General features: G+C 43.1%; 3 protein-coding genes across 3 annotated transcripts; 2 read left to right on the forward strand and 1 right to left on the reverse strand.

The window, feature by feature from the left end:
• Positions 1–428: 428 nt before the first annotated feature.
• LOC308166645 (protein KRI1 homolog) lies at positions 429–2,513 on the forward strand (the record flags this gene model as incomplete). Its single annotated transcript, XM_080540973.1, has 5 exons — positions 429–489; positions 708–838; positions 1,520–1,584; positions 1,698–1,793; positions 1,955–2,513. 5 exons carry the CDS (start codon positions 429–431, stop codon positions 2,511–2,513), a joined length of 912 nt encoding a protein of 303 aa, XP_080397099.1.
• Positions 2,514–6,725: 4,212 nt separating this feature from the next.
• Positions 6,726–10,798, forward strand: cnih4 (cornichon family member 4). Its single transcript, XM_080540648.1, has 5 exons — positions 6,726–6,796; positions 7,616–7,684; positions 8,341–8,453; positions 9,060–9,200; positions 9,385–10,798. Exons 1-5 carry the CDS (start codon positions 6,728–6,730, stop codon positions 9,410–9,412), a joined length of 420 nt encoding a protein of 139 aa, XP_080396774.1. The 5' UTR covers positions 6,726–6,727; the 3' UTR covers positions 9,413–10,798.
• A 1,640-nt stretch (positions 10,799–12,438) lies between these two features.
• Positions 12,439–24,332, reverse strand: wdr26a (WD repeat domain 26a). The gene is made up of 14 exons (XM_080540905.1): positions 23,490–24,332; positions 17,444–17,543; positions 17,251–17,307; positions 16,925–17,061; positions 16,646–16,743; positions 16,364–16,520; positions 15,893–16,031; positions 15,441–15,581; positions 15,106–15,225; positions 14,676–14,821; positions 14,477–14,555; positions 14,140–14,269; positions 13,739–13,933; positions 12,439–13,494 (listed from the first exon to the last, which is right to left on the reverse strand). The coding sequence occupies exons 1-14, from the start codon at positions 23,798–23,800 to the stop codon at positions 13,472–13,474; spliced, it is 1,833 nt and encodes a 610-aa protein (XP_080397031.1). The 5' UTR covers positions 23,801–24,332; the 3' UTR covers positions 12,439–13,471.
• Between the last annotated feature and the right edge of the window lie 444 nt (positions 24,333–24,776).

Consider the following 24,776-nt stretch of genomic DNA (forward strand, 5'->3'; position numbering starts at 1 on the left):
ATAGTGTTATTGTTCTGTGGTGAATAGTGTTATTTTCTGTGGTGAATAGTGTTATTTTTCCATTTCAATGAATAGAGGTCCAGTTGATGTCGGAGATGGTCAGGCCTGTAAGGTCTTAGGCCACTTACCTGATCTTTCAGAATCAGAATGACTTTATTCACCAAGTAGGTTTTCACATACAAGGAATTTGCTGTGGTAGTTGGTGCAAACAGGCAACATAAGAATAATAATAATAATTAAAAAGCAAGTAGTGCAAAAAATGCCAAGGAACATAGATATAAAATAAAGTAAGATATGAATATGAATGAATATTTACAATATATATTTCACCTGAACAGAGGGATGCAGACTATGACCCCAGCCAGCCGTCGACCTCCAAGAATTAGAAAAGGAAGGAGAAGAAGTTGACGAAGGAGGACGCTCCACTGATGAGAAAGAAGTCTCACTTCGCTGAGGTCATCACCCAGAACAAACCTGTGTTCGATCCCCGTAAGTGTGAGAAGATCCAGAACCTTGGTTTTTAGTCACCTTTATTCGACATGTTTTACCTCGTCAGTGTGAAACAATGTTCCCATTCTACATCCAGTTGATTGTAATGTGAAGACTGTATTTGAGACCCTGGACTTTTGTTATGTGCGTTTCCAGAGTGTTGTTCTTTGTACTCTGCAGCGACAATAAAGTTGAATCTAATCTGATGTGTGTTTCAGAGGAGAAGAGCTTCGAGCAGTACCTGGATGAGTACTACAGGCTGGACTATGAGGACATCATAGATGACCTTCCCTGTAGGTTCCGCTACAGGCAGGTCCTGGCCAACGACTTCGGCCTGTCCACCGACGAGGTGAGTCTGTGTGCCCATATCACACTGCTGGGCAGGGCTGGCTTGCCAAAAGTGCTGGAAAGGCCAAAAGTGCTGGAAAGAATATCAGAGCCAGCGCAGTTCGGTTCGGCCTTCTAGTGTGTTAAGCCCCCTGGACTCTCTAGGTCGGGCTGGGGGAGGTTTGGGGGTTGCGTGTTGTGCCGTCCCTGAGTCCAGCGCTGATGAGCCTAGATTTGACTGATCTGGTATTGCCTCCCTCCGGGGACGGCTCTGACCAGGGCATGACTTCAGTTAATCTTCTCTCTGAGCTGGACGATGGAGGGAGGGAGGAGGAACGGAGCTCATTGTGGGCCTGAACGAATGACATGAGTAGTATTATCACTAGTATCTTTAGTAGTAGTATCATTAGTATTTGAAATCTCATTCAGTCAAGGTTCTTGACAACGAGTAGTATGGACCAGTAAAACATTTTATTGGACCGTTATTTATCCAGGGTCGTCTCAGTGAGATGCGATCTCTTTTTCATGAGTGACCTGGTCGAACCCTTTCAGCAGTAGTGTTTTGAGCTAACCCAGTAGCTGCATGTGCTTCAGCTGTCATAGAAAAGCATGCTCTCTCTCTCTCTCTCTCTTTCTCTCTCTCTCTCTCTCTCTCTCTCTCTCTCTCTCTCTATTATCACACTAACACGCTGCCTCTCCTCAGATCCTGGGGGCAGATGAGAAGGACCTGAACCGCTGGAGCTCCCTGAAGAAGACCTGCATGTTCAGGTACCCAACGAACCCAACTGAACTAGATGAATCTGCTGCTGTGAGAAAATGGCTATTCTGACCGTTCTTTCTCCCTTTCTCTCCCTCTTTCTCTTATTCTACCTCTTTCTCAGGTCTGACAAGGAGGAGATGAGTGATTTGAAGAACTACATAATCAAAGCCAAAAATCAAAGCAGAAAGAAAGAAATCTTGAGCTCCTTCTATTCCGAGTGAGTATTGAACATTGGTGTTGGCATGTTAGTAGAATAAACTGTTAAAAAAGACAAAAAAAAAGCTCAAATAGTGTTTGATGACAATATGTTGCCCTGTTAACATAATCATCATCAGCGCTAACCAGTTTGCCTACTCTATCCATCATGTCTACCTGCAGGGAGGACAAAGACCAGGCAGAAGGCAAGAACAAAGTGGGGAAGAAGAGGAGGGACCGGATGAAGAATGCAGAAAAGGAGGAGAAAGACAGTGAGGCTGGACCCAGCCTGGCCGCCTCATTAGACTCTGCTGAAGGCCCTGTGGTCCAGGCCCTGAGACAGGCCGGAGAGGAGGGCGAGGATGACTTCCTGGTCCCCAAGAAGAAGATGAAACTGGAGGAGGAGAAGAAGACGGTGACCGTCGTCGAGGAGACAGCAGAAACCGCCGTCAAGGAGACAGCTGAGACCGTCGTCAAGGAGACAGCCGAGACCGTCGTCAAGGAGACAACAGCAACGGCCAAGCCTAGGACTGAAAGGCCAAAATGGCCCAAGAAGAAACACAGGCAGTCCGGAGGACGCCTCATGCCGGGGCCCTTCAGGGTGAAGATGGGGGGCCGAGAGTTCAGCGGACAGAGGCTGAGGGCCTACGGACTGAACCCCAAGAGGCTGCACTTCAGACAGCTAGGCAGGCAGCAACGAAAAGAAATAAACAAAGCAGAGAAGCAAAAGAGCAAGCAGTGAAGGAGCGGGTGAAAGGACACAATCAGACTTGCTTAGCACGTCATATTATTATCTGGTTGGCAGAGAACTTCCTGCCAACTGAATATGTCCAAAATGTGACTGCACATAAGAAAAGAAATCACAGTGCTTCATGATTCTCTTATCACTGTGTTAACAATGTTCTCTATGGGCACTATTAGTAACATATCCAGTTGATAGTTACCAGTAAGTTCTCTCAAGGATTCTATGTTTCTCTGAATGCAACATTAGCTTAGCTGTTTTCAATTTAATATTTTCATTTAATTTTCGTATTTGTATCCGTTAAAATTACCAACTGGAACAGATCATTGTTCTCGATGTGACTGTGTTTTGTAATATAAGCAACAAACTTGTATAAATACATTTGTGTACTCACTACTTTGTGTGCACTGTAATGGTTCTTGCTTAATGACTACAGGTGCAACTCAAAAAAATTGAATATCGTGCAAAAGTTGGCATTTATTTCAGTAATTCAACTTAAAGGGTTAAACTTAGATATTATATAGACTCATTACATGCAAAGCGAGATATTTAAAGCCTTTATTTGTTATAAATTTGATGATTATGGCTTACAGCTTATGAAAACCCCAAATTCAATATCTCAGAAGATTAGAATATTGTGAAAAGGTTCAATATTGTAGGCTCAAGTGTTACACTCTAATCAGCCAATTAATCCAAAACACCTGCAAAGGGTTCCTGAGCCTTTAAAGGCAATATTAAAAAGATGGATTTTTAGTCTTGACTTGAAAATATTTGCTGAGGTTGCATCCCTAATGTAAACTGGCAGTGCATTCCACAATTTGGGTGCATACAATGAGAATGCAGCCTCACCAAATCTCTGGAAGACCGTCAGAAGACCTGAGAGCTCTATTGGGCTGATATGCTAGCAAAAGGTCTTTCAGATATTCTGGTGCTGTGCCAGTGAGAGCTTTATAAACAAGCAGAAGGATCTTGAAAACTATTCAGAACTTAACAGGTAGCTGGTGTAGAGTCTCTAAAATAGGAGTTATATGAGCTCTTCTGCTTGTTTTGGTTAAAACTGTCGCTGCTGCAATTTGGACTAATTGCAGCTGGCCAATAGCTTTCTTCGGAAGACCAGAAAGTAGGCTGTTACAACAATAGTCCAAATGGGTAATAACAAAAGCATGCATTAACACTTCTGCATCAGCTTTCCGGAATTATAAGCAATTGTTTGTATTCCTATATAAGCACTTTGAGCTGCAACGTTTGCAAGAAAGAGATTCCTGAATTTTCTAAAAATATGAGCTTTTATTTGTGTACCACGGATGGTACAGGCTCGATGCAGAAGGCTTTTGTTCCGATGATACTGCACTGGTGGAATATCTCCCTCACACAAGTGTTTGGCTAAGTCCAAAATTGGGGGATGTTGTCTGAATTCTGCAGCCCTCGGCAAAGTCTTCCATGAGTCCAGGTTTTGGGGTGACACCAGTTTTCAGTCGGAATCCTCATCAGAGCAGTGGATGATGCATGCAGGCCCACTTTCTTGGCAGGTTGCTGCTGCCTTCGTCTGAAGCTGGATCCCTCATTACACTACTGCTGACGATGTGGCTCTCTGAAATACAGGAATATATATTCTTTGAGATGTTTGAGCCTGCCGGCTCAGTGCCCCCAATCAATGGCCCAGATCTCATTAGAGATCACAAACATGTCATTTTCTGGAGGGTACATCAATAATATCACCAACGTATATCAAATGATCTGCTGTAACAGACACTTAAAATATTAAATAAATATTAAAATATATTTAATATTTATATATATATGGCACACTAATTAACAGTATGGCCCTTAACAGTATACATACAGCATACACAGTATACAGCCACTTCAGGTCAAAAAAGTTGCCCACCCCTGCAATAGCCTATCAGTGGTAATCCACAGTGGAAGGAAATAAAAGCAATTCTGAGACCACGCGAGTCGCCCGTAGGGCAAGTTCTACAAATAGCACTATTTACCATGAAGGTCCCTTTAAAACACGGGTCTCCAACACGTCGCTCGCGAGCTACCTGTAAAAAAGATGCAGCCTTCCCCCCAAAAAATCACCCTGGACCCTCCAACACAAAAAAAATATATCAGCTGTCAATCAAATTGCTACCGTCTGTCAACACGTGGTCACGTCACTGTCCCAGCGCTGGAGAATAAAAAAAAAAGTTGCAAGTTTGCGCGCGCGAGACGAAAGAGTTTTTGCAGGGTGAGATGTCTGCACTCTGCAGATGAAAGTAAGCAAGTTGAAAACGTTAGCAAATATACTTGCTGAGTGTTCTGACAGAGAAAGGTTGTTATTATTGTGACTAGTGTCTGATTATAGTTCCATGGTGTCAAAGAACTAGCTAGCTAGCTCAGAGGTGATGAGATGAGCTAGCTAGTCTGCTGCACACTTGCCAGCTAAAGAGCTAACTGGAGGCACTTTATTATTTTACTTAAAGTAAATAAACAATCTTTCTTATTCTGCTAGAATTGGGCTTCATGGTAATACCATAATGGTATATTTACAGTACATGGACAGTGGATTGAAGCATTGGCACAACCCTCACTCATTGGAAATGTCTGTTTTCTATAGATGGATATACAATTTATTTTTCAGCAACCCAATATTCAATTCGAATTATGTTATGAATTGATATGGATCAATTTATACCTCTTATTAAATTATAAATACTCTGGTTGTTATGTTTGCCTTTTGGTTGACAGCAAAAGAGGAGGATAGAGAGGGAGGTGGAGGATGCAGGATGGCAGGACGGTGTCGGCACACCAAAGAGAGAGAGCATGAACCAGGTGAGAAAGTGGACAGGTAGTCAAGACCATATGCCACAGTCCATGCCACCCCCTCCCCAAGGCAGCAAACCTAGGGGAAACACTGAGAGCAGATAGCTGAACTGTTCAGTGTCAAGCCTGGAGAAATGGAGATGGAGGTTATAAAGCTCCAGAATAATGTCCAGCTACAATCGGAACAACATTCACAACATTTCTGGAGCCTGGTAGACCCAGAAAACTATAAGAATATTCAACAAGCAGCCCTGAAAGTATTTGTTGTATTTGGCTCTACATACCTTTGAGAATCAGATTTTTCTGATATGAATGTAATGAAATACTACTACTACTTCTGAACAAGACTGACAGATGAGCATCTAAATGACTCTATAAGAGTGAACCTAAGTGGATACACTCCAGCATACACAACTCTTGTAGACTCCATGCAGTGACATTCATCTCAAGTGTAGGAATGAGGGAATGCATTATTACACACATGCACACATTTTTTTGAAAGAGACAAAAGAAGAAAAAAAATACTAATGTTTTCTGACTGAAAAAACTAGAAAAGGTGAATGCACTTATTACACACATGTGGACCATACAATTATAAGCTTTTGATATGTGAATGGAGGTGATGTGATACATTGATATATGGATACAGAATATACTGCTACTACTATAGTGAGCTTACACATTGACATTTGAAACAGAGCATGCTAGTGAAGAATTTCAGAGTGTTTTGATACGTTATGCGAATGAATGTAAGTAATAAGATATGAGTAGCTCTCGGCCACTTACATTTTTTCAAAGTAGCTCTCGGATGAAAAAAGGTTGGAGACCCCTGATCTACACTGAGTCACCATAAGAAAAACTAATCTATCCTAGGACCAGGGGTCCAAATTATCCTGATCACTTCCACCCAGATAAGAAATGATTAATAAAGAAGCATGCACTTTTGGAAGGCACAGTTGTCTCTTTTCTTTCTTTCTTATTTTTGTTAAACAAAGAGAGGCATCAACATTTCGTGAGCTTAGAATTATAAGGTTCTATCTCCGTTTAGGGCAGTTCAGAGATATTGAGCGTCAAAGTTTTTACATTCCATTATGTTTTGTGAGATGGAACCTTAGTATTGTATGAATTACTAACTCAAAAATGTCAACATTTTAAAAATAACACCACACAGGCATTAATAAACACCTAATGGATCAGGTTATGTAAAAAAAACTCAATTTTGAAAAAAATTGAGATAGAACCTTATAATTCTAACGTCACGATTTGAAGTTCAGATAGGTCTGCCTGGATTAGAGGTGCTTTACCACTCCAGTTCGATAGGGGGCAGAAAGATTCCAAAAGACAAATCTAAAAATGCACCGATTTTCAAAATCACCGGAAGTAACGGCAAATGCGGAATACGAAAAAAAATGGAGGCGGCTGTGTTCATTGTGTCGCTGATCGACTGCTGCGCTTTGATTTTCCTCTCGGTCTACTTCGTATCCTTTATCTTGAATATACATGACAACTGGGGAACTGTGATCTGTCAGTATGTGTGATGGACCATAGTGCTTCTTCCGTTGTCTGTGGGTGAAGTCCTGCTAACCTGTCACGTCGCTAGCTAAAGCAGGATCAATCAATGCTGCTAATGATTAGCTCGCTAGGGAGGGAGGGTGACAAGCTTTAGATGTTGTCAAACGCTTTAGATGTTGTCACAAGCTTTAGATGTTGTCAAAAAGATGTTGTCAAAAGCGTTAGATGTTGTCAAAAGCTTTAGATGTTGTCAAAAGCCTTAGATGTTGTCAAAAAATATGTTGTCAAAAGCCTTAGATGTTGTCAAAAAGATGTTGTCAAAAGCTTTAGATGTTGTCAAAAAGATGTTGTCAAAAGCCTTAGATGTTGTCAAAAGCCTTAGATGTTGTCAAAAGCCTTAGATGTTGTCACAAGCTTTAGATGTTGTCAAAAGCCTGGTCGAACACAGCGTCGTTGAGACTTCTTCGCACATAATATGACATGCCATTGTGTTAAGTTGTTGTTAGCCAAGGTGCTGCTGAGATCTAATGAAGCCAGTAGGCATCATTACTACATTCCTATAGCAGAGCTGCCAAGTCTCACGCAATCACCGTGAGACTCACGCATTTCAACCAGTTCTCACGCTCTCAGACAAAAAACTTTTGGTGAAACTTGGCAGCCCTGGTGTCTACCACAACCTCCCCCTAGCCAAGACGTCATTTAGTTGTATAGGAATGTATGTCAGTAACAGGCTTGATTGTTGTATTTGTAATCATGCACTTATATGACTTGACTCCCATGTACAGATAATCACTCTATCTGACCTAGAGTGTGACTACATCAATGCACGGGCCTGCTGTTCTAAATTAAACAAAGTAAGTAGTTGCAGGAGCTTGACTTTGTCCAGCCGGATAGCATCCTCCTTTATATACAGTCCTATGGACAGGAGCCGGAGACGTCATGTATAGCCAATACAATTACCATTACAATACACCACGGTTTGTAATAAAATCCTTCTTTCACTCTGATTCTTCCTCTGGTGGTTGTCTTCCATAAAGCTTGTCACACGTGACCTCCAATTTGTTTTTAAACTACTCCAGAGGTGTACTACAAAAATAGTCAAATACTTTAGCTCCACCTCGGGATGTAGGCCTAGTCAAAGTTAGCTGGCTAACTCCCCTAACTTGCTATTCAATAACAATTAAGAGAAATTTGGCAAGCTTGATACCCGTCAAAGTGGACGACCACCCGATGAATCATCAGAGTCAGTGAAAGAAGGATTTCATTACAAACTGTCTTGACAAGGTCATTTTTCTTTCGATAGCCTACATGACAAACTGTCCTACTCTTCTGTCCATGTAACTGTATTGAAGAGGATACACCTGGGGGGGCCTGCATGTACCTGCATGTACACTGTGTTAAAGTGTTGGAAGAATTAATTAGCCTAAGATATTCACATTCCAGACCTTCTTCACACACCTGTATGTGTTTTACTCCTAGGTCTGTGTACTTACTGTGTTTCTGTCCACAGTGGGTGGTAGCAGAGTTGGTGGGCCAGGCCCTGGCTACAGTACTGATGCTTGTCTCCATGCACTGGTTTGTCTTCCTACTCAATCTGCCTGTGGCGGGCTGGAACGTCTACAGGTGAGCAGCATGCACCATGCACCATGCACCTAGCCTGCGTTTCTACTCAGAAATGTCAATGGAATCATCATGACCCACCTTATTTCCTATGAGATCGGTAAGGCTACGTTGGCATATCTGCATCAGTATTTGAGGTGTGTTTGTTTTAACTTGGAGTTTGCACTTTTGGGACTATTCCATTTGCTCCACTCTACCAGGCAAGATAACTGAAATTACATTTACATTTTTGGCATTTAGCAGACGCATTATTCCAAAGCACAATTTACAATCAATACATTTGACTAAGTAAGTGAATCATCTATCCACCAGTCATAGGAGGAAAAGTAATCTATGCTTGTTCTAGGCCAGGGGCCATTGCCAGTCGTCGTGCTAGAAGAAGGAAGATTATTTATTATTATTTTTATTTTTATTTTCTTTGCAGCTCAAGCATGTGAAAGTATTTCACTGTTTGTATCTGGTCTGCAGACACATATTGAATCTTTCATGGATATTTATACATATAATTATAGAAATGTGTTTGCTTGGTTTTTTATAATATTTAAGTTATTGTGTTGGACTGTATGCTGTTGTTGGTTTTCTCCTTACAGCTTTTTCTGTTGTTGTCAGGTTTGTGAAGGTACCAATGGGTAACATGGGAGTGTTTGACCCCACTGAGATCCACAATCGGGGACAGCTGAAGAATCACATGAAGGAGTCCATGATCAAACTGGGCTTCCACCTGCTCTGCTTCTTCATCTATCTGTATAGGTAAGGGCATGGGATTCTGGGAACTGTAGTATTGATGCACACAAGTTACAGAGTAGCTTCACTGACGTTGTAGAATAATCACAGCATTGCTCATTTGCTTTTTTGACCCCATTAGCATACATGGCGTTAGCTATGATCCAATGTTATGTTCGATTTTGTAATACATCGTCTCTCTTCTCCACAGCATGATTCTGGCGTTGATCAATGACTGAGGTCTCCAATGAGCTGTATCATCCAAGCTGCCAAATCACAAACTCTTCTTCAGTACGCGGCTTAACATGTCCTGTCCCCCAGCCTCCCTCACTCAGCCAGCGTCTCATTACACTCCACTGGACACCTAATCATTCGCTCATTCGCCCCACTCTCTGGTGGAGAAATGGATCTATCATCTCAAAACTGCCCTGGAAGTGGGTTATGTGCGTGTGTGTGTTCATGTGTGTGTGTGCGCGTTCGTGTGTGCGTTCATGTGTGTGTGTGTGTGTGTGTGTGTGTGTGTGTGTGCGCGCGCGTGTGTGTGTGTGTGTGCGCATGAGTTTATTCAGCTTCAACTATGCTGGCCATGCACTGCTCCTCTGGACAGAAGGAAAACGACAATCCCACAGGCTGCATCCATCTGTCTGGCTAACACCTTTTCAGCTAGGAGCCACAATGGCTATCCAGGCTGCCAAGCATGTTTTAAATATGTCTGTTGTTTGTCCTTTTCATGCCCAATGTCTCTAGTTGTCACCTTGCTGGAAATCCTTGATTTGACTATCCTTTGCAGACTACTAATGTGTGTTTGGAATTACTGTGTTCTAACTTTTTTCATAAGGGTGTCTGGTATTGCGCTTATTATCCTTTCCATACCCATGTTTCCCGTCCCCGAAATTGCCTCATTAAGTTATATTGTGGTTGGTGGAGTTGTTGTTTAAACACTAAATCTGTCATCCAATGAATACTGAAAAGTGCTCAGTGTAATAAATAAATAAATGATGTTCTCAGAGGAATTCATGCAGCTGATTGGATTGGAAAATGCCTTTCAGCCCTCTTTCCACAATCTCTCACTCTGTAAATGAGTGTCAGCAGGCAATTTCTGAATTCCAAATCTATGTCTACCTCCTAGGGACTCCTGTAGATTTGAGATGATGGGAGAGATACAAGCAACATTGTACTAGCTCCATGTTGCCAGTCCTCTCAGATCTCCAGGAATGCCTAGGGGCTAGAGATCCATTTGGAAATCAGAATGTGTAACCATGCATGTATGACACTTCCCAGAATGTCACTCCAGAATGCCAGCACGGTCTGCCTATCAATGTGAAAACCTTCTACGGCAGGTAGAGCATCACAATGTGTTCCAAACCAGATGTATTATATTTGCTCCATTGTTGTGTTACTAACAGGGAGGGGTGTGGAGGTTAATGCTTCAATCAAACTGAAAGTTATTGTCTTATGGAGTTTTATTTTTTGCTTTTGAAAGTTCTGGGGTTTCTTAAAGAAATAAACTTGAAATTGAGTACCGGTGTCCTTTTTCCTCATTAGGTATTGAGGTAGGAGTAGTTGAAAGAAAGGCCATGCAGACATTTGGAAGATGGTGTGTTCTGAGTATAACTTAATGTGGCTAGGACTTACAGGGGACTGCATGTACATTTGTAAGCAGAGACTGCAGGAGTCCTGATATCTTTCTACTTATAAAGGAATGCTCAGACATCCCATGTTGATGAAACATTAAAGCAATAATTCTGTTTTAAAACCCTGAATGCTTTATTGAAAATATGCATACATAACACTTCTCCTACACAACATTACATAACAGTACTATCACTTTTTTTGTAATAACACATTTAAATGCAAAATGGATTCTTTCGAACCTGGCTGCAAACAAAAACCAACCAACCAACCTATCGGCTTCTCACTTCACCAAGCATGTTAAAGCAAGGAAAGAGGAAAACAGGAAGCCCCCAAAGATCAGGAAAAAGGGTCTCGAAAGAAAAACAGAAACTTGCATAAGCAGAATAACCTAGAAACACACCACATCTGTGATTGTTTTAGTGTTTGATCTGTACTGAGGTGCGAGTGTTGTGTGTGTGTGTGTCTGTGTGCGAGTGTGTGTGTGCGCGGGTGTGTATACATATATATCATATCAAATATCACTCTTGTGTAACATAACAGGTTTAGCTGGTGCTGGCTTAGCCCCGCAAGTGACTGCTAGTACTGGTTCACTCAAGACCCTCAAAATTGTTGGGCACCCCCATGAGTTGACAGTCACCCCCCCAAGAGTCTGTGTGTATTTTGAACCCTGGGTGTACTGTACTGTACTAGTTACTGTAGTTCAGTGAACCAACACTAGAAGTCACCTGTGGGGCAGGTGGCGGCTGGGGTGACCTGTGGGAAGGCGCTCGCCTGATGCAGGGGAGGACTGTCACAGAAGAACGCTCAGCCTAGATGCTGCTCTTACACTACCTTATAATACATGCCATAACATATTACACATATATAGCACATATTACATAGCATTTATCATTATTACACACGTTTCTGTTGCTTGACTTGACTGTGTCCAACAGGAACTGAAGTTTTACATGTTCATAATTATCTGATACACTTGTTTTGTGTACAAATGTATTATACATATATTGTGAGGATGATGGTAGAATAAATGCATTTATAGAAAAGAAAATAGTTGAAGTGGACAATAGGATAATACGGAGAAAACAAGATAACACCTGAACATGAGGTGATGCATGAAACAGTAAACGAAAAAGTAACAATGCGAACAAGAAACATAAAAACAGATAAGCAGTCTTTTCAACAACATTTTACGTCAGGATGTATCTAGATACATTATACACCTGGAACATGAAAAACGACAAATGCAAATAAAATAGAAAATTATTATAGAAGCGTTAGTATTATGAGCACAGCTGGAGAGGAAAGCGGAGACCAAAGATGTGAGTGAAAAAGACAAGAGGGAGGGGGATGTGAAAGGCTAGGAGGAAGGAGGGAACGTAGGTATAGTGGGGATAGCACAATGGTGGACACATATATATAAATGAGACTTGGGTCAAGGAATCCATTTTTAATGTTTCAAAGTAACAACAAGAAATTCCTTCCCTCTAGCCTAGCTCTAGATCTGTACATGCTACGTCACATACATGACAACAAAAGCCATAGAAAGTCATAGAAGCTGGCTAAAGCAGCAGCACATACAGATGGGGCTAGGGTAGCCTCCCTCCCTCCCTCCACAACTAACCATACCTCCTATACCTTCTCAGAAGGCAGCTAACCTCTAGACGTGCTTTACATGGAAAGGACTTGAGACCATTGCCGCGATATAGGCCTAATCAAATGTTAATCTAGCCATTAAACATGTGGTCAGAGGGGGTTCTTTGAGCTGCAGTGAGGCCTATGCAATGTGCCAATCAAATTCTCTAATTCTCCAAAATATCTTTCACCCCCAACCTCCCCAGCCACATTTAGAGGCTACATTACCACCGAAACAATCAAACAAACACTCAAGTTAAAAGATACCTTGTTTAAAAAGAAGAAGAAAAACTCAACCATAATAACCCTACAAGCATTTTCAAGATCCTACTCTGATTCTGCTAAAATGCCTGAAAGTCCTGTAGTTTAAAATCTCTCTCAAGGTTCCAGAGGTGATCGGGGACCAAATCATCAAATCATCGTAATTATTATTATTTTCAGCTTGTGAAAAAAAACCACCATCTCAAATAAGCTGAGAGATTCAGAGGCAGCAATGAATTAACTAACTAATTAAAATAACTTTTCTCTCTATAACCCTGATAAACCCTCCCCCGACACTAAAGCCTTGAATACTCAACACGACTACTCAAGGGAATAAATAATAACATTGATAATAATAAATAATAAACGTGTGGACGAGGCAGGTGAAAGGTCGCGGTCCTGGGGGGGGTAGCTCAGTGAGAGAGGGTGGGGCCGTTGGACACAGGTGGTTGCAACAGACGACAGGTACTGTGTTCAGGTGCTGTGAGCCACACAGGTATATAGGAGGTGGTCCCCAGGTCCCAGGTCCCAGGTTGAGCAGGCTGGCAAGCACACCGCTGGGTAACGTTTCATTCAAGTGATCTGTCTGATGTCATCTCTGCGTGACAGTGACATCACATGCTGCCCAGCCCTGGGGGGTGCAGCAGCGAAGCCTCCAGAAAGCAGCTGGCAAAACTCAAAGGTTTCTCCTTCGCTTCATTCATTAGAGTCTTGATAGTGTAATTCTCCTTGATGTGAGAAGAAGTATGTCCTCTGCCCCAGAGTCACCATCAACTGTCCATGCTGCTACATTCTACAACAGCAGAGAGAAAGAGAGAGATAAATCATTAACATGAGCACTGCAAGGCTAGTCTTTAGTCCAATCCATAAACAACAAAAATCGTCAATTTGAGTTTGTCTATAATTCTACAATGAATCACATCTCATGTTTTATCCTACGTTAACACAATGAACCCATAGAGGTGGAAGACAGAGGGCATCACGACTGGACTAGGAGACTTGTGACATCTTAACAGACAGTTCAAATCAACCAATACCATTTAGGCCCTCGGTGTCCTGAACGTCGAGGAAAGGGGCGGGGCCCCAGATGCGTACAGTGCCATCATCGGAGGCGCTGGCCAATAGGCCAGGCACTACGGGGTTCCAGCTCACACAGTTAACCGTGCGTGTGTGACCCGTCAGCTCCGCAATGGGCAGCTCACTGCGCCGATGCCAGATGTACACCTTGTGGTCTGTAAGGGGAGGGGTGTGGTGGGGGGGGGGGGGTAGGAACCAGTGTAAGTTAGTGGGTCGAGAGTGAAACAAGATCTTAGGTCTCAGTAATCATAGTCTTGAAAATATGGTGGTAATAACTGCTGGTTGTACTGTAAGCAATCAACGGTCCCGCGTCAGATGGATGCTGGTGTGTGTGTGTGTGTGTGTGTGTGGGGTATCTTGCCTTCGCTCCCACTTGCGATGAAGTCTTCGTTGTGTCCTCCGAAGCAGGAGTGGATGGTGTAGAAGCCTTGTGTCACCCCCTGGTACTTCCTCACTAACACCCGATCCTGCAGGTCCCACAAGTGGACTCCCTACAGGGGGCAGAGGAGGAGACATGTGCATGCTAAGTGATAGCCCACCATTAACACCCATGGCGTGGGATATAGACTCATCTAGATACATATCTTTTGCAGTGTGAAAACATTTGATGCATTTTGATTTTGGAGTGGACTATCCCTTTAACTCCAGCCAGAGACATACCACCCACCTCCAACCAAATAAACCAAAACCCTGTTCACCTGAGTGGCTACATTCAGCAGAGCTAGCCTCCCGTTCTTTGATACAGTGAACGACATTATAGGATGGTCCTCCTGCACTCTGTGAAAGTGAAAAAAGAAGACGAAAAAAAGAACAATTAAAAAATCTCGCATAAGCAGAAGATGGGCCACGTACACATTATAAACAGGTTCATCGCATTTGACAATGAGACAAACTCACATGTTTCTGTCCGTGAGGTCCTCAAAGTTGTAACCACGGATACGTTGGTGAGTGTCTGATGCCAGGACGGTCCGACCGTCATTCAGGCACCACAGACACTGGACCCTCACGCCCTCCCAAGAGTCCAGAAGGTTCCCATCCAGATCCTGGGGAACACGTTAGCGTGCACAAATCAACCAACCAACCTACAGTATCTCCATGGGCCTGCTTTCTAGATTAGATAAACTAGATTAAACAAACTCCTACACTGAATAGCATCTTCAATGGAGATTCTCGGTTGTAATAGCAAATTAGCTCAGGATTTGGCTTAATCTATGTTGTTTCAATTAAGTGTAACAGAGTCCATCCCTGTCAGGTCTCCCAAGGTTCCCACTACAACACAACCTTACCCACTCCAAAACACCATGATAAGTAAATGTCTGCCACTCACACACTGGTAAAACTGGCCCCTCTGGCCTCCTGTGACAAAGCGCTTGCCGTCGGGATTCCAGGCTACGCTGGTCAGGCTGTCCTCGTGTGATTGGCTCATCTTTGTCCGCAACTCCCCAGTCTGGCCAATGACAAAAAAGATGTGGATCAGTTTCACAGATACGCAGGTTATACAGCATGACCGATATAGCAAATGGATATGTTAAAAAAACGCTTCTACAGACATTGTGAACATCAAACTCGAAGCCGAAACAGCTTTTACCTCAGCTTTTGGAGCCGAAAGTGCTTTTCCCTCAGCGTAACTTTGTGAAATGAAACAGCCGTCCTAGTGTTTACCTGTACGTTCCAGAGCCAAAGCTCTGAGCAGTCGTCAGGACCACAGGCGGTCAGGTAGGTGTCGTCGGGGCTCCAGGCCAGGTATGACACACCGTAGGCGTGGCCCTCCAGTGTCTTCAGCAGCTTCAACTGGTGGGTCTCCTGGAACATCAGCAGTGTCAACATCATTACTGACCAATCAGTAACCGTACCATGACATCTCCCCGCCTTGACCCCCTTCAAACTCCCTTATTTTCCGTCCCCTATTGCCTCAAGACACAGTTCGTTCGCAGGACTGTTCGTTTGCAGGACTGCTCGTCTCTGACGCATTCGGTATAGTTGTGGTTCCTGTTGCAGCCTATAGTCCGTACTCTATATACAGGGATTGAATGAGAGTTCTATCTCGAATATAAATATATATATTTTTTAAAAAGCAGAGAAAGAAAGAGAAGACAATGGGCAGCGGTGCTCACCGTGTCGATTTGCCACACAATGACGGTGGTGTCCTTGGAGCCGGTGGCCAGCTTGGTGCCGTCGTTGGAGAACTTGCAGAACCAGACCTCGTTGCAGTGCTCAGTGAGGATCTGCTGGGTGTAGCAGGGGAACTGTTTCCTGTAGATAACAGAAACGAGACATCAGGGAGGGAGGGAGGGAGAGGGAGGCTATCTGAGGAGAACTCTACCCTACTCTGTCAACGCACAGACTAACAGGCATTGTAAACTATAACAACATATCCTGTTACTGACAACGGTACTTGGAACAAAACAAAATATTCCAGATGAGTAAGACCATGATAACTTAACTACAGGTATAAACAAACACAGAATGCAGTAGAAAGGTGTAGAGACACAGCAAGAGCAAGAGAGGCCAAAGACAATGAGAAAATACAAAGAAAGAGGATAGACGGGAAGCCAGACGGTGGTACCCTGGACAGGGAGCCTCACCTGCTGCAGGCGTGGTCCAGGAGCAGGGAGACAGAGTCCAGGCCGCTGTCCAGTTTGGTGTTGTGGTAGAGACAGCGCTCTCTCTGCAGCTCCACCGCCTGCCTCAGCAGAGTCTGCAGCCTGCGAGGGGGCAGCATCACAGAGGGGGGCAGGTACGCTGCAAGAGGAGAGAGGACAAATAAAGTGTCTGATATGGAGAAAGGGATGACTTACTGAAAAGTGTTTCTCAATGAATATACTGTCTGTGTGTGTGTGTGTGTGTGTGTGTGTGATTTTATTCACTCTGTAGCTTGTCCAGGAGTTTAGTGCGGGAGGCAGTGCCTTTGCCCTCCCACTCTGCCTTTGCCCTCAGGTCCTCTGCATGGCTACACATCAGATACCTTAAAGAGGGATGACATCAGCATTAGCCTGCTGCAATCAGTCAGACACACACGCGCACACACACACACATTCCAAAAGTAGGTATACCACACAGTACAGTAACAATACAGATAAGATGAATCCTGTAATATCTATGTAATCTTCAACCTGCATTGATAGCATATAGGTTAGACTAGGTACCCGCTGAGGAGGTGGATGCGCTCTGTGTTGTACTTCAGGGGAGTGAGCTCAGCTCTCAGAACCTGCAGCGCCTCCAGGACCTTGCCATCCTCCAGATACTCAAGGTACTTCTGCTGCAGGAGCAGGAACTTCATACGCTAGGGAGAGGGGGGGAGAGAGAGAGACACAGACACACACACACACACACACACACACACACACAGTAAAACTTTACAGAGTGGAGAGAGACAGAGGCCACACTGTCTGTGTTGTTAACAAGGAAAATACACATCAAGCAATTTTTACTCAGATATAACTAGTCATGTTTTGTTCTTGTTTGGGCTTACCACAATAGCACTTGGAGAATGCATCAAGGCTTTTAGCTCATTCAGGTCACTTTCAGCCTAAATATAAACATAAAGAAACATGTATTAGTTATCTAAATTTGAGGCGATTAATCAACAAATCAAACGAAATATTTACACCTTATTTTGAAGGAAATTACAGAAAAGAATCTGCATTTTTTAATTTATTTTTTACCTTGTCCCACTCTCCTTCCATGACATGGTTGCGGAACTTAGTGGCAGATGGATGCTCCAGTCTGCAGCCTGACTCCTGCATCAACAGGTCCACTGTCTGACTGTAATCGAGAGGGTGAGGGGAGAGTGCATAGGACAAACCACTGAGATAAGTAAGAAATACTGTACATTTCTCAACCATCTTCTATCATAAGACTAGGGACTTCTTGTAAAACAAAATATGGAAAAGTGTTTAAGAACAAGAAGAAAAAGTATGGAGTCCACCTGTCAGGTGTATCAACACTTATATTTAGTTTTAAGGAAATGGTTTGGCTTTTGTAAGTTTAACAATTATTGCCCAGTGTCCGGGGTCATTCTATTACCAAAACCCCATATAAGTGTTAAATACTGTATTTTCTCATTTCTCTGCCTCATGAAGAGCAAGGATAATGAAAGTTAATAAAAGTAAGAACCCTTTTGGGTTCCATGTGTAACCCCTTTTCATAGAGGGTTCTACATCCAAAAGGACAGCTGAAGAACCATTTTAGGTTCTGTACAACCTGTACAATGAGTGAATGTAGACAATTCAATTTCGGTAATTCCGGGACAGCAGAAAAACTGTGGAAAAACCATTGCATAAACATCCTCCCCAAGCACTGCATCAACACTGTAATCTCATGCCCCAACAAATTGAGACTTCACTGTTGTTGAGAATAGTTGGGGAAAGCAAAGCCAGCATATCTCACAAATGTGTAGCACAAGTAACTTCCATTGAGAATTCTGATATACATTTGCATACTTCTACAAAAATCTAAGGATTTGTTGGTGTGGTGTCCCTAAAACAGATTCTTAGGATCCTTCCCACACTGGCTGCAGACAATAAGGAACGTTTTCATTTTGCAGGGGCCATCTCTGAGGCAAACTAGGAGCGGATTTGGTGTTTTTGTGTGTGTCTGCACATTAGGGGTGAATCCCAATTCACCACTCTTGCTCCGTTTTCAACCCTAATCTCCGTTTTGCGCGTTCACGTGTAGCCGTAGTGGCGTCCCAATTCATTACTCATTTAGGGTTAGGGTTAGGGTTTTCCATGGCTCCGTTCGGAGAAAATCTTGACCCTCGTTCGATTCGGAGCCATGAGACTCCCTTCCGGCATGCATTGCGAAACATCTACAGAAATGTTCTTTTCGCTCTCGTAATACGGAAGCGAGCCTGAAATGTAATTTACTTTTTCTGGAATTACTTGTAATTAAAGACTTGAAAAATTATGATAACCATCGTATTATCTTAGTTTAATGTCATTTCAATGCATCATAGACCTTTTCTTTACAACAAGCATAACAACAAAAGATCGCTATTATGCCGCTATTGTGCTTATGCAGGAGAGCCCCATGGAAACGTCAAGCACAGCCATCCCATAATATAATATATTATATAATAATATAAGGAGCGCGATTCACATCGAGATGTGCATTCCTGTTCAGAAATAAAAGATTACCTGTGGCGTTTGACAGCGGATGATGATAGACATATTTAATGTGAAGTTATCTATCTAACGTTAGGCTGATGTGTGCATGATAGACGCGCATGACATGTTTTATTTACAGCTATGGCCCGTATTAAACCAAAACAACCCGCAATCCTATCCGAGCAGTTGTTATTATTTATGTAATATTGTTGATGGGTTATATAATTTAATGTTATTTCAATGCATTATAGACCTTTTCTTTACAACAAGCATAACAACAAAATCGCTGTTATGCCGAGGTGCTTAACATAGAAAGTTCCACAGTCCAGCGCACTTGGGACAGCGGGCAGGACACCGGAGTGCGTTTGTCACAGGCTGACAGTCACCGTGTCCCCCCCCCCCCCTTGGTGGTATATGACGCTATAGTTGTTATTATACCAAAACAACGGCAATCTAATCCGAGCAGTTGTTATTATGTACTATTATATATGTAGTTAACTAATGCAGTGGACAGCGGCTGTCAAAAATCCTCCAGCGTTCCTGTCACATCGGATTTCGTAACGTCATAAAATTAAATCTGTAAGTCATGCATTTTTCCATGTTTCCCTTTGATGGCATATGACGCCGTAAATGTAACTAAAGTTCAGCCTCGACGTTGTTGCAACTTGCACTGTTGTCCTAAATCAAGCAGGGTTGGGCCGTGTTAGTACCTGGATGGGAGACCGCCTGCTGTAAGCTTTTCGTTCCTCCACGTTACCGAGGAGAGGCGCGTGCCGCGGCCGAGGAGAGTGTACTCTTTCCGGATAGACATTTATGCATGCTCTCGGGGTTCGAAACTTCCCGGGGTGCCAGCGGGTTGGTTGATGGCTCAAAATGACCGTATACCGATGGTGGAGTTAGCAAAGCAGTATTGTGTTTTTACCACCTTCATAGCCGGTGTTATTCACGGACAAACACGGTGCCTGGAGGCACCCTTTGCGGGTTAATAACTGTGGTTTCCCGTGGGTTAGGATAACAATTCAAACGTGTCCGGATAGGGGAGAGGACAGGAAATCTGAAACCATTTGAATGGTGTCGATACGACACAAATCCCGGGTAGAACTTCTCTCCCCCATGATAATGAAGCATTATTCTTTTTTATTTGATGACTTGTTTGATCGATTGATAGCGCTCAAGTTCATTCAAGTTGTGAATGAATCGCGAGCGTCAATGCTTTTCTACGATACTACGTGTAATGTCACTTGGACATAGAATAATAAGACACTTGAGTCTGGGTTCAACAAAGGTATAACAAAGGTATAACTTCGGTTCTCGACACCTGTCAGTCACCTAGTGGTATCATGAACTCTCTCTAAGGCGCATGCGCTGTCCTGACTATGAATTAACCCATTCATTACACTACGGATGACGTATTAGGGTTGTCCCATGAAGGGTTGTCCCATTTCCCCCGGGGAACCACTACGGCTATGGCTCCAAAACGAGTGACTCCAAAACAAGCCGAAGTGGTAAAAAAGAGAATCGGGATTGGGCCTAGGTCTCATACAAGTCCAAAAGTGTAGGCTATTTTCTTTTGGTATAATGAAGAAAAAGACACTGAAAACCACAAACGTCATTGATTTAAATCACATTAAATAAGGAAGGCAGATTTATGTTGATAAAATAATACATTATTACCTTAATGAGTGTGTATATTGTACAGTATATCTCAAAAGTGAGTACACCCTTTAGATTTTTGCAAATATTCTGTCATATCCTTTCAGGGGATAACACTATCTTAATGAAACTTTGATATAACTTAAAGTAGTCAGTGTGCTGCTTGAATAACAGTATAGATTTATTGTCCATTGAAAATTACTCAGTACACAGCTGTTAATGTCTAAACAGCTGGCAACAAAAGTGAGTACACCCCATAGTGAACATGTCTAAATTGTGCCCAAAGTGTCAATATTTTGTGTGACCACCATTGTTATCTAGCACTGCTTTAACCATCCTGGGCATGGAATTCACCAGAGCTGTACAGGTTGCTTCTGGAATATTCTTCCACTCCTCCATGACGACATCACGGAGCCCACGGATGTTGGACACCTTGCACTCCTCCACCTTCCTCTTGAGGATGCCCCACATGTGCTCAATTGGGTTTAGGTCTGGAGACATACTTGGCCAGTCCATCACCTTAACCTTCAGCTTCTTCAGCAAGGCCGTTGTCATCTTGGAGGTGTGTTTAGGGTCATTATCATGTTGGAAAACTGCCCTAAAAAACGTCCCAGTTTCCGAAGAGAGGGGATCATGCTCTGTTGCAGGATGTCACAGTATATATTGGAATTCATGTGTCCCTCAATGAAATGCAGCTCCCCAGTGCCGGCAGCACTCATGCAGCCCCAGACCATGATGCTGCCACCACCATGCTTGACTGTAGGCAAAACACATTTGTCTTGGTACTCCTCACCAGGGTGCCGCCACACACGCCGGACACCATCTGACCCAAACAGGTTTATTTTGGTCTCATCAGACCACAGGACATGGTTCCAGTAACTCATGTTCTTGGATTCATTGTCTTCAGCAAACTGTTTGCGGGCTTTCTGATGCATCGGTTTCAGAAGAGGCTTCTGTCTGGGGCGACGGCCATACAAACCGATTTGATGCAGTGTGCGGCGTATGGTCTGGGCACTGACAGGCTGACATCCCACTTCTGCAACCTCTGCAGCAATGCTGGAAGCACTCGCACGTCTATTTTTGGAAACCAACCTCTGGATATGACGCTGAGCACGTGGACTCAACTTCTTTGGTCGACCCTGGCGAGGCCTGTTCCGAGTGGAACCTGTCCTGGAAAACCGCTGTATGATCTTAGCCACTGTGCTGCAACTCATTTTCAGGGTGTTGGCAATCTTCTTATAGCCAAGGCCATCTTTGTGAAGCGCAATAATCCTTTTTTTTAGCCGCTCAGAGAGTTCCTTGCCATGAGGTGCCATGTTGTCCAGCATTCAGAGAGAATTGTGCCCAAAACACCAAATTTAACAGCCCTGCTTATCATTTACACCTGAATCCTTGTAACACTAACGAGTCACATGACACCAGGGAGGGAAAACAACATCATTGGGCACAATTAGGACATGTTCACTATGGGGTATACTCACTTTTGTTGCCAGCTGTTTAGACATTAACAGCTGTGTACTGAGTAATTTTCAAAGGACAATACATCTATACTGTTATTCAAGCAGCACACTGACTACTTTAAGTTATATCAAAGTTTCAGTAGGATAATGTTATCCCCTGAAAGGATATAACAGAATATTTGCAAAAATCTAAAGGGTGTACTCACTTTTGAGATATACTGTATATTGCTACCTGTGTGTCCCTTTTTGGCTGCATCAACATATTAATAATGACATTCAAATCCAGAAATGACGCATTTCTGTAGGGGATCAATGGAGTCATTCCGTTACCGGATGTAAATCCACTTCACTTACTGTAACTCAACAACCAAAAGAGATATTTTCAAACTCAAGGCATCATATGATAGCTCAAAGACGCAACTCTTTCTGCAGACATTTTTGAATCTTAATTTGGAGCAGATATTTAACAGTTTTTCGGGGAAACGTGGTTACATAAACAAACCCAGGGAGATGTTAAGGTCATTCTAAACTTTGAAATTATCATTTTAAATGTCCACTTGGAATTGTTACAAGTAGTCCTTCTGTTGGGTTAAGCGGTATCCATCTGTGGAATGGCCCATAAGGAAAGACAAAACATATAATTTAATGTAGCCAATACACTACTCCTGTTGTTGACGTTTCATCAGAGCCCATATAAGAACAGCCAACAGTCTAAACACAAGAATGACATCACACATCAACAAGTTGTTACTAACTTTGTCAGGACGTTTACAATATCTCAATACCTGACAGTAGGGTGGCCATCATTTTTGATGTAGACTACATCAATTCAAAGCCTTAAAATAAGTGTATGGAATCCATCATGTATCTAGACAGAGCTTCATTATTATGTGGTGGTGGTCACCAATCGATTTCAAAAGCTCTAGAAGCCTTATAGTCTCCTGACATGAAAACAAATCGATTTCACGTGACTTTGTGGACTGTCAGACCAACACTATCAAAGCCTTGTAGTTCGTCTGTGAGGTTTCAATGTGCATGCATCATCTAGGCAACCCCCCCAGCGGGAGTGCTATCAATAAGCAGCTTAACTACAACTTGACTCATGTGGATTGTAGCAATATTCAATTTACAACTCTGTACAGCAATAGGTGAAATGCTCTGTCCGCATTCGTGTCCGACAGCCAGCTGCGACAGTGTTCTCAAGCCAACAACACCAAGTCGTATAAGCTTGCTTGGCTCTATACCAATAATGGCTACATTGTGCAAGATAGGGCCCCCCCTTACTCCACTCATACATTCTGTAAATCAGGCCTACTGTCGTCTCTCTAAGACAGTCAATCTCCCCCTACACTGCTCTAATGTGATGCATGCTACAATCTAAATGGACTGTCAACATGATGACTTCATGGTTATGGGGGTTTGAAGGACTGATGATTCATCAGCTGACAGCTAGGCGAGATCGAACACACGAGCTGGCTGACATGACTTACTTCAGCCCCAGATCGTGTAAATGTTGCCCGATCAGCCGGATGACGTCCTCCTCGGACTGAGAGAGACGTTTCTTCTTTCTCGTCGAGGCATTGTTGGCCTCCGAGGTGGCTGTGGTGTTGGCCTGGGCCTGGGCTGATGAGACTCCCAGGTCGGTGTTGTCACTGACAGAGTTTCCATTGTTTGTTGTGGCGGAGGCCGGGAGCCCGTTGGAGTGAGTCTCGGAGGAAGACTCTCCGTTTAGCGCTGAACTGTTGTTGTTCGGGCAGGACAGCTCTGAGTCTCGGTCCTGTCCTGCCCCGTTCTCCTGCATGTTATAAATGTTGATCTGGGCAACAACACTGTGCTGGATTTAAGCGAATGACAGACAGGCGCGACGACGGGCGAATTCAGGACGTAAATGCCAGTTGTTGAATATCGGTAGCCTATTGATAAATCAATGAAATATCCTATAATCTAATACTATAGGCCTATACATCACACATTGCATTAATGTTGATATGGGGTTACACAGCTAACACTGTGCGGATTTAAGCGAATGACAAGGTGCGACGACGGGCGAATTCAGGAAAGTTAAAAGAGCCACAACAACACTGCAGACAGACAGGCCTAGCTGACCCAGATGCAGCCCCGGGCTCCCCTGCTTTCCTCCGCGACCGATTCTCGGTGTTTCGACGAGCGACGCTCCGCCGGTATCCGAGTCGGAGGAGGAAGAAGAAGCAGGAGGCCAGAGTTAAATAACTAAAATAACCCTAAAGTGTTGGTGACAGAACGAAGTGAAAAGGGGGACCTGGCGAAGGTGTCAGAGCCGTACAGAACCAGCTCGTCTCGCTGGGCTTCTCTTGTTATTGTTGCTCTGCTGATGACAGCTGCAACCCCATTATGGATTGAGACGCAGTGACGTCACCGGAAATTCCTACACTACTTTGTGTCCGGGTAGATACTGTAGGTGGCGCCCTTGAAATACAATTTATAATAAATAAATACAATGCATATTTATAATATTTAATATTTAATAAAGCTCGTATATTTAATAAATATATGTATAATATTATATTTATAATATTTAATAAATTAAAATTCCTACACTACTTTGTGTCCGGGTAGATACTGTAGGTGGCGCCCTTGAAATACAATTCTCCCAGTTTTGAAAATAAATGTACACAAATCACATTTCTATTGTTTCAATAATAGGTTGGGTCTATGTCTATAGCTGCAATAAAACAGGTTGGTGTTGTAAATAATAATAATAATAATAAATAAAAAATACTGACCGTTGACAGTTTGTA

The sequence above is a fragment of the Nansenia antarctica genome (genome assembly GCF_963989245.1).
Source record: "Nansenia antarctica genome assembly, chromosome: 10".
Taxonomy (NCBI): domain Eukaryota; kingdom Metazoa; phylum Chordata; class Actinopteri; order Argentiniformes; family Microstomatidae; genus Nansenia; species Nansenia antarctica.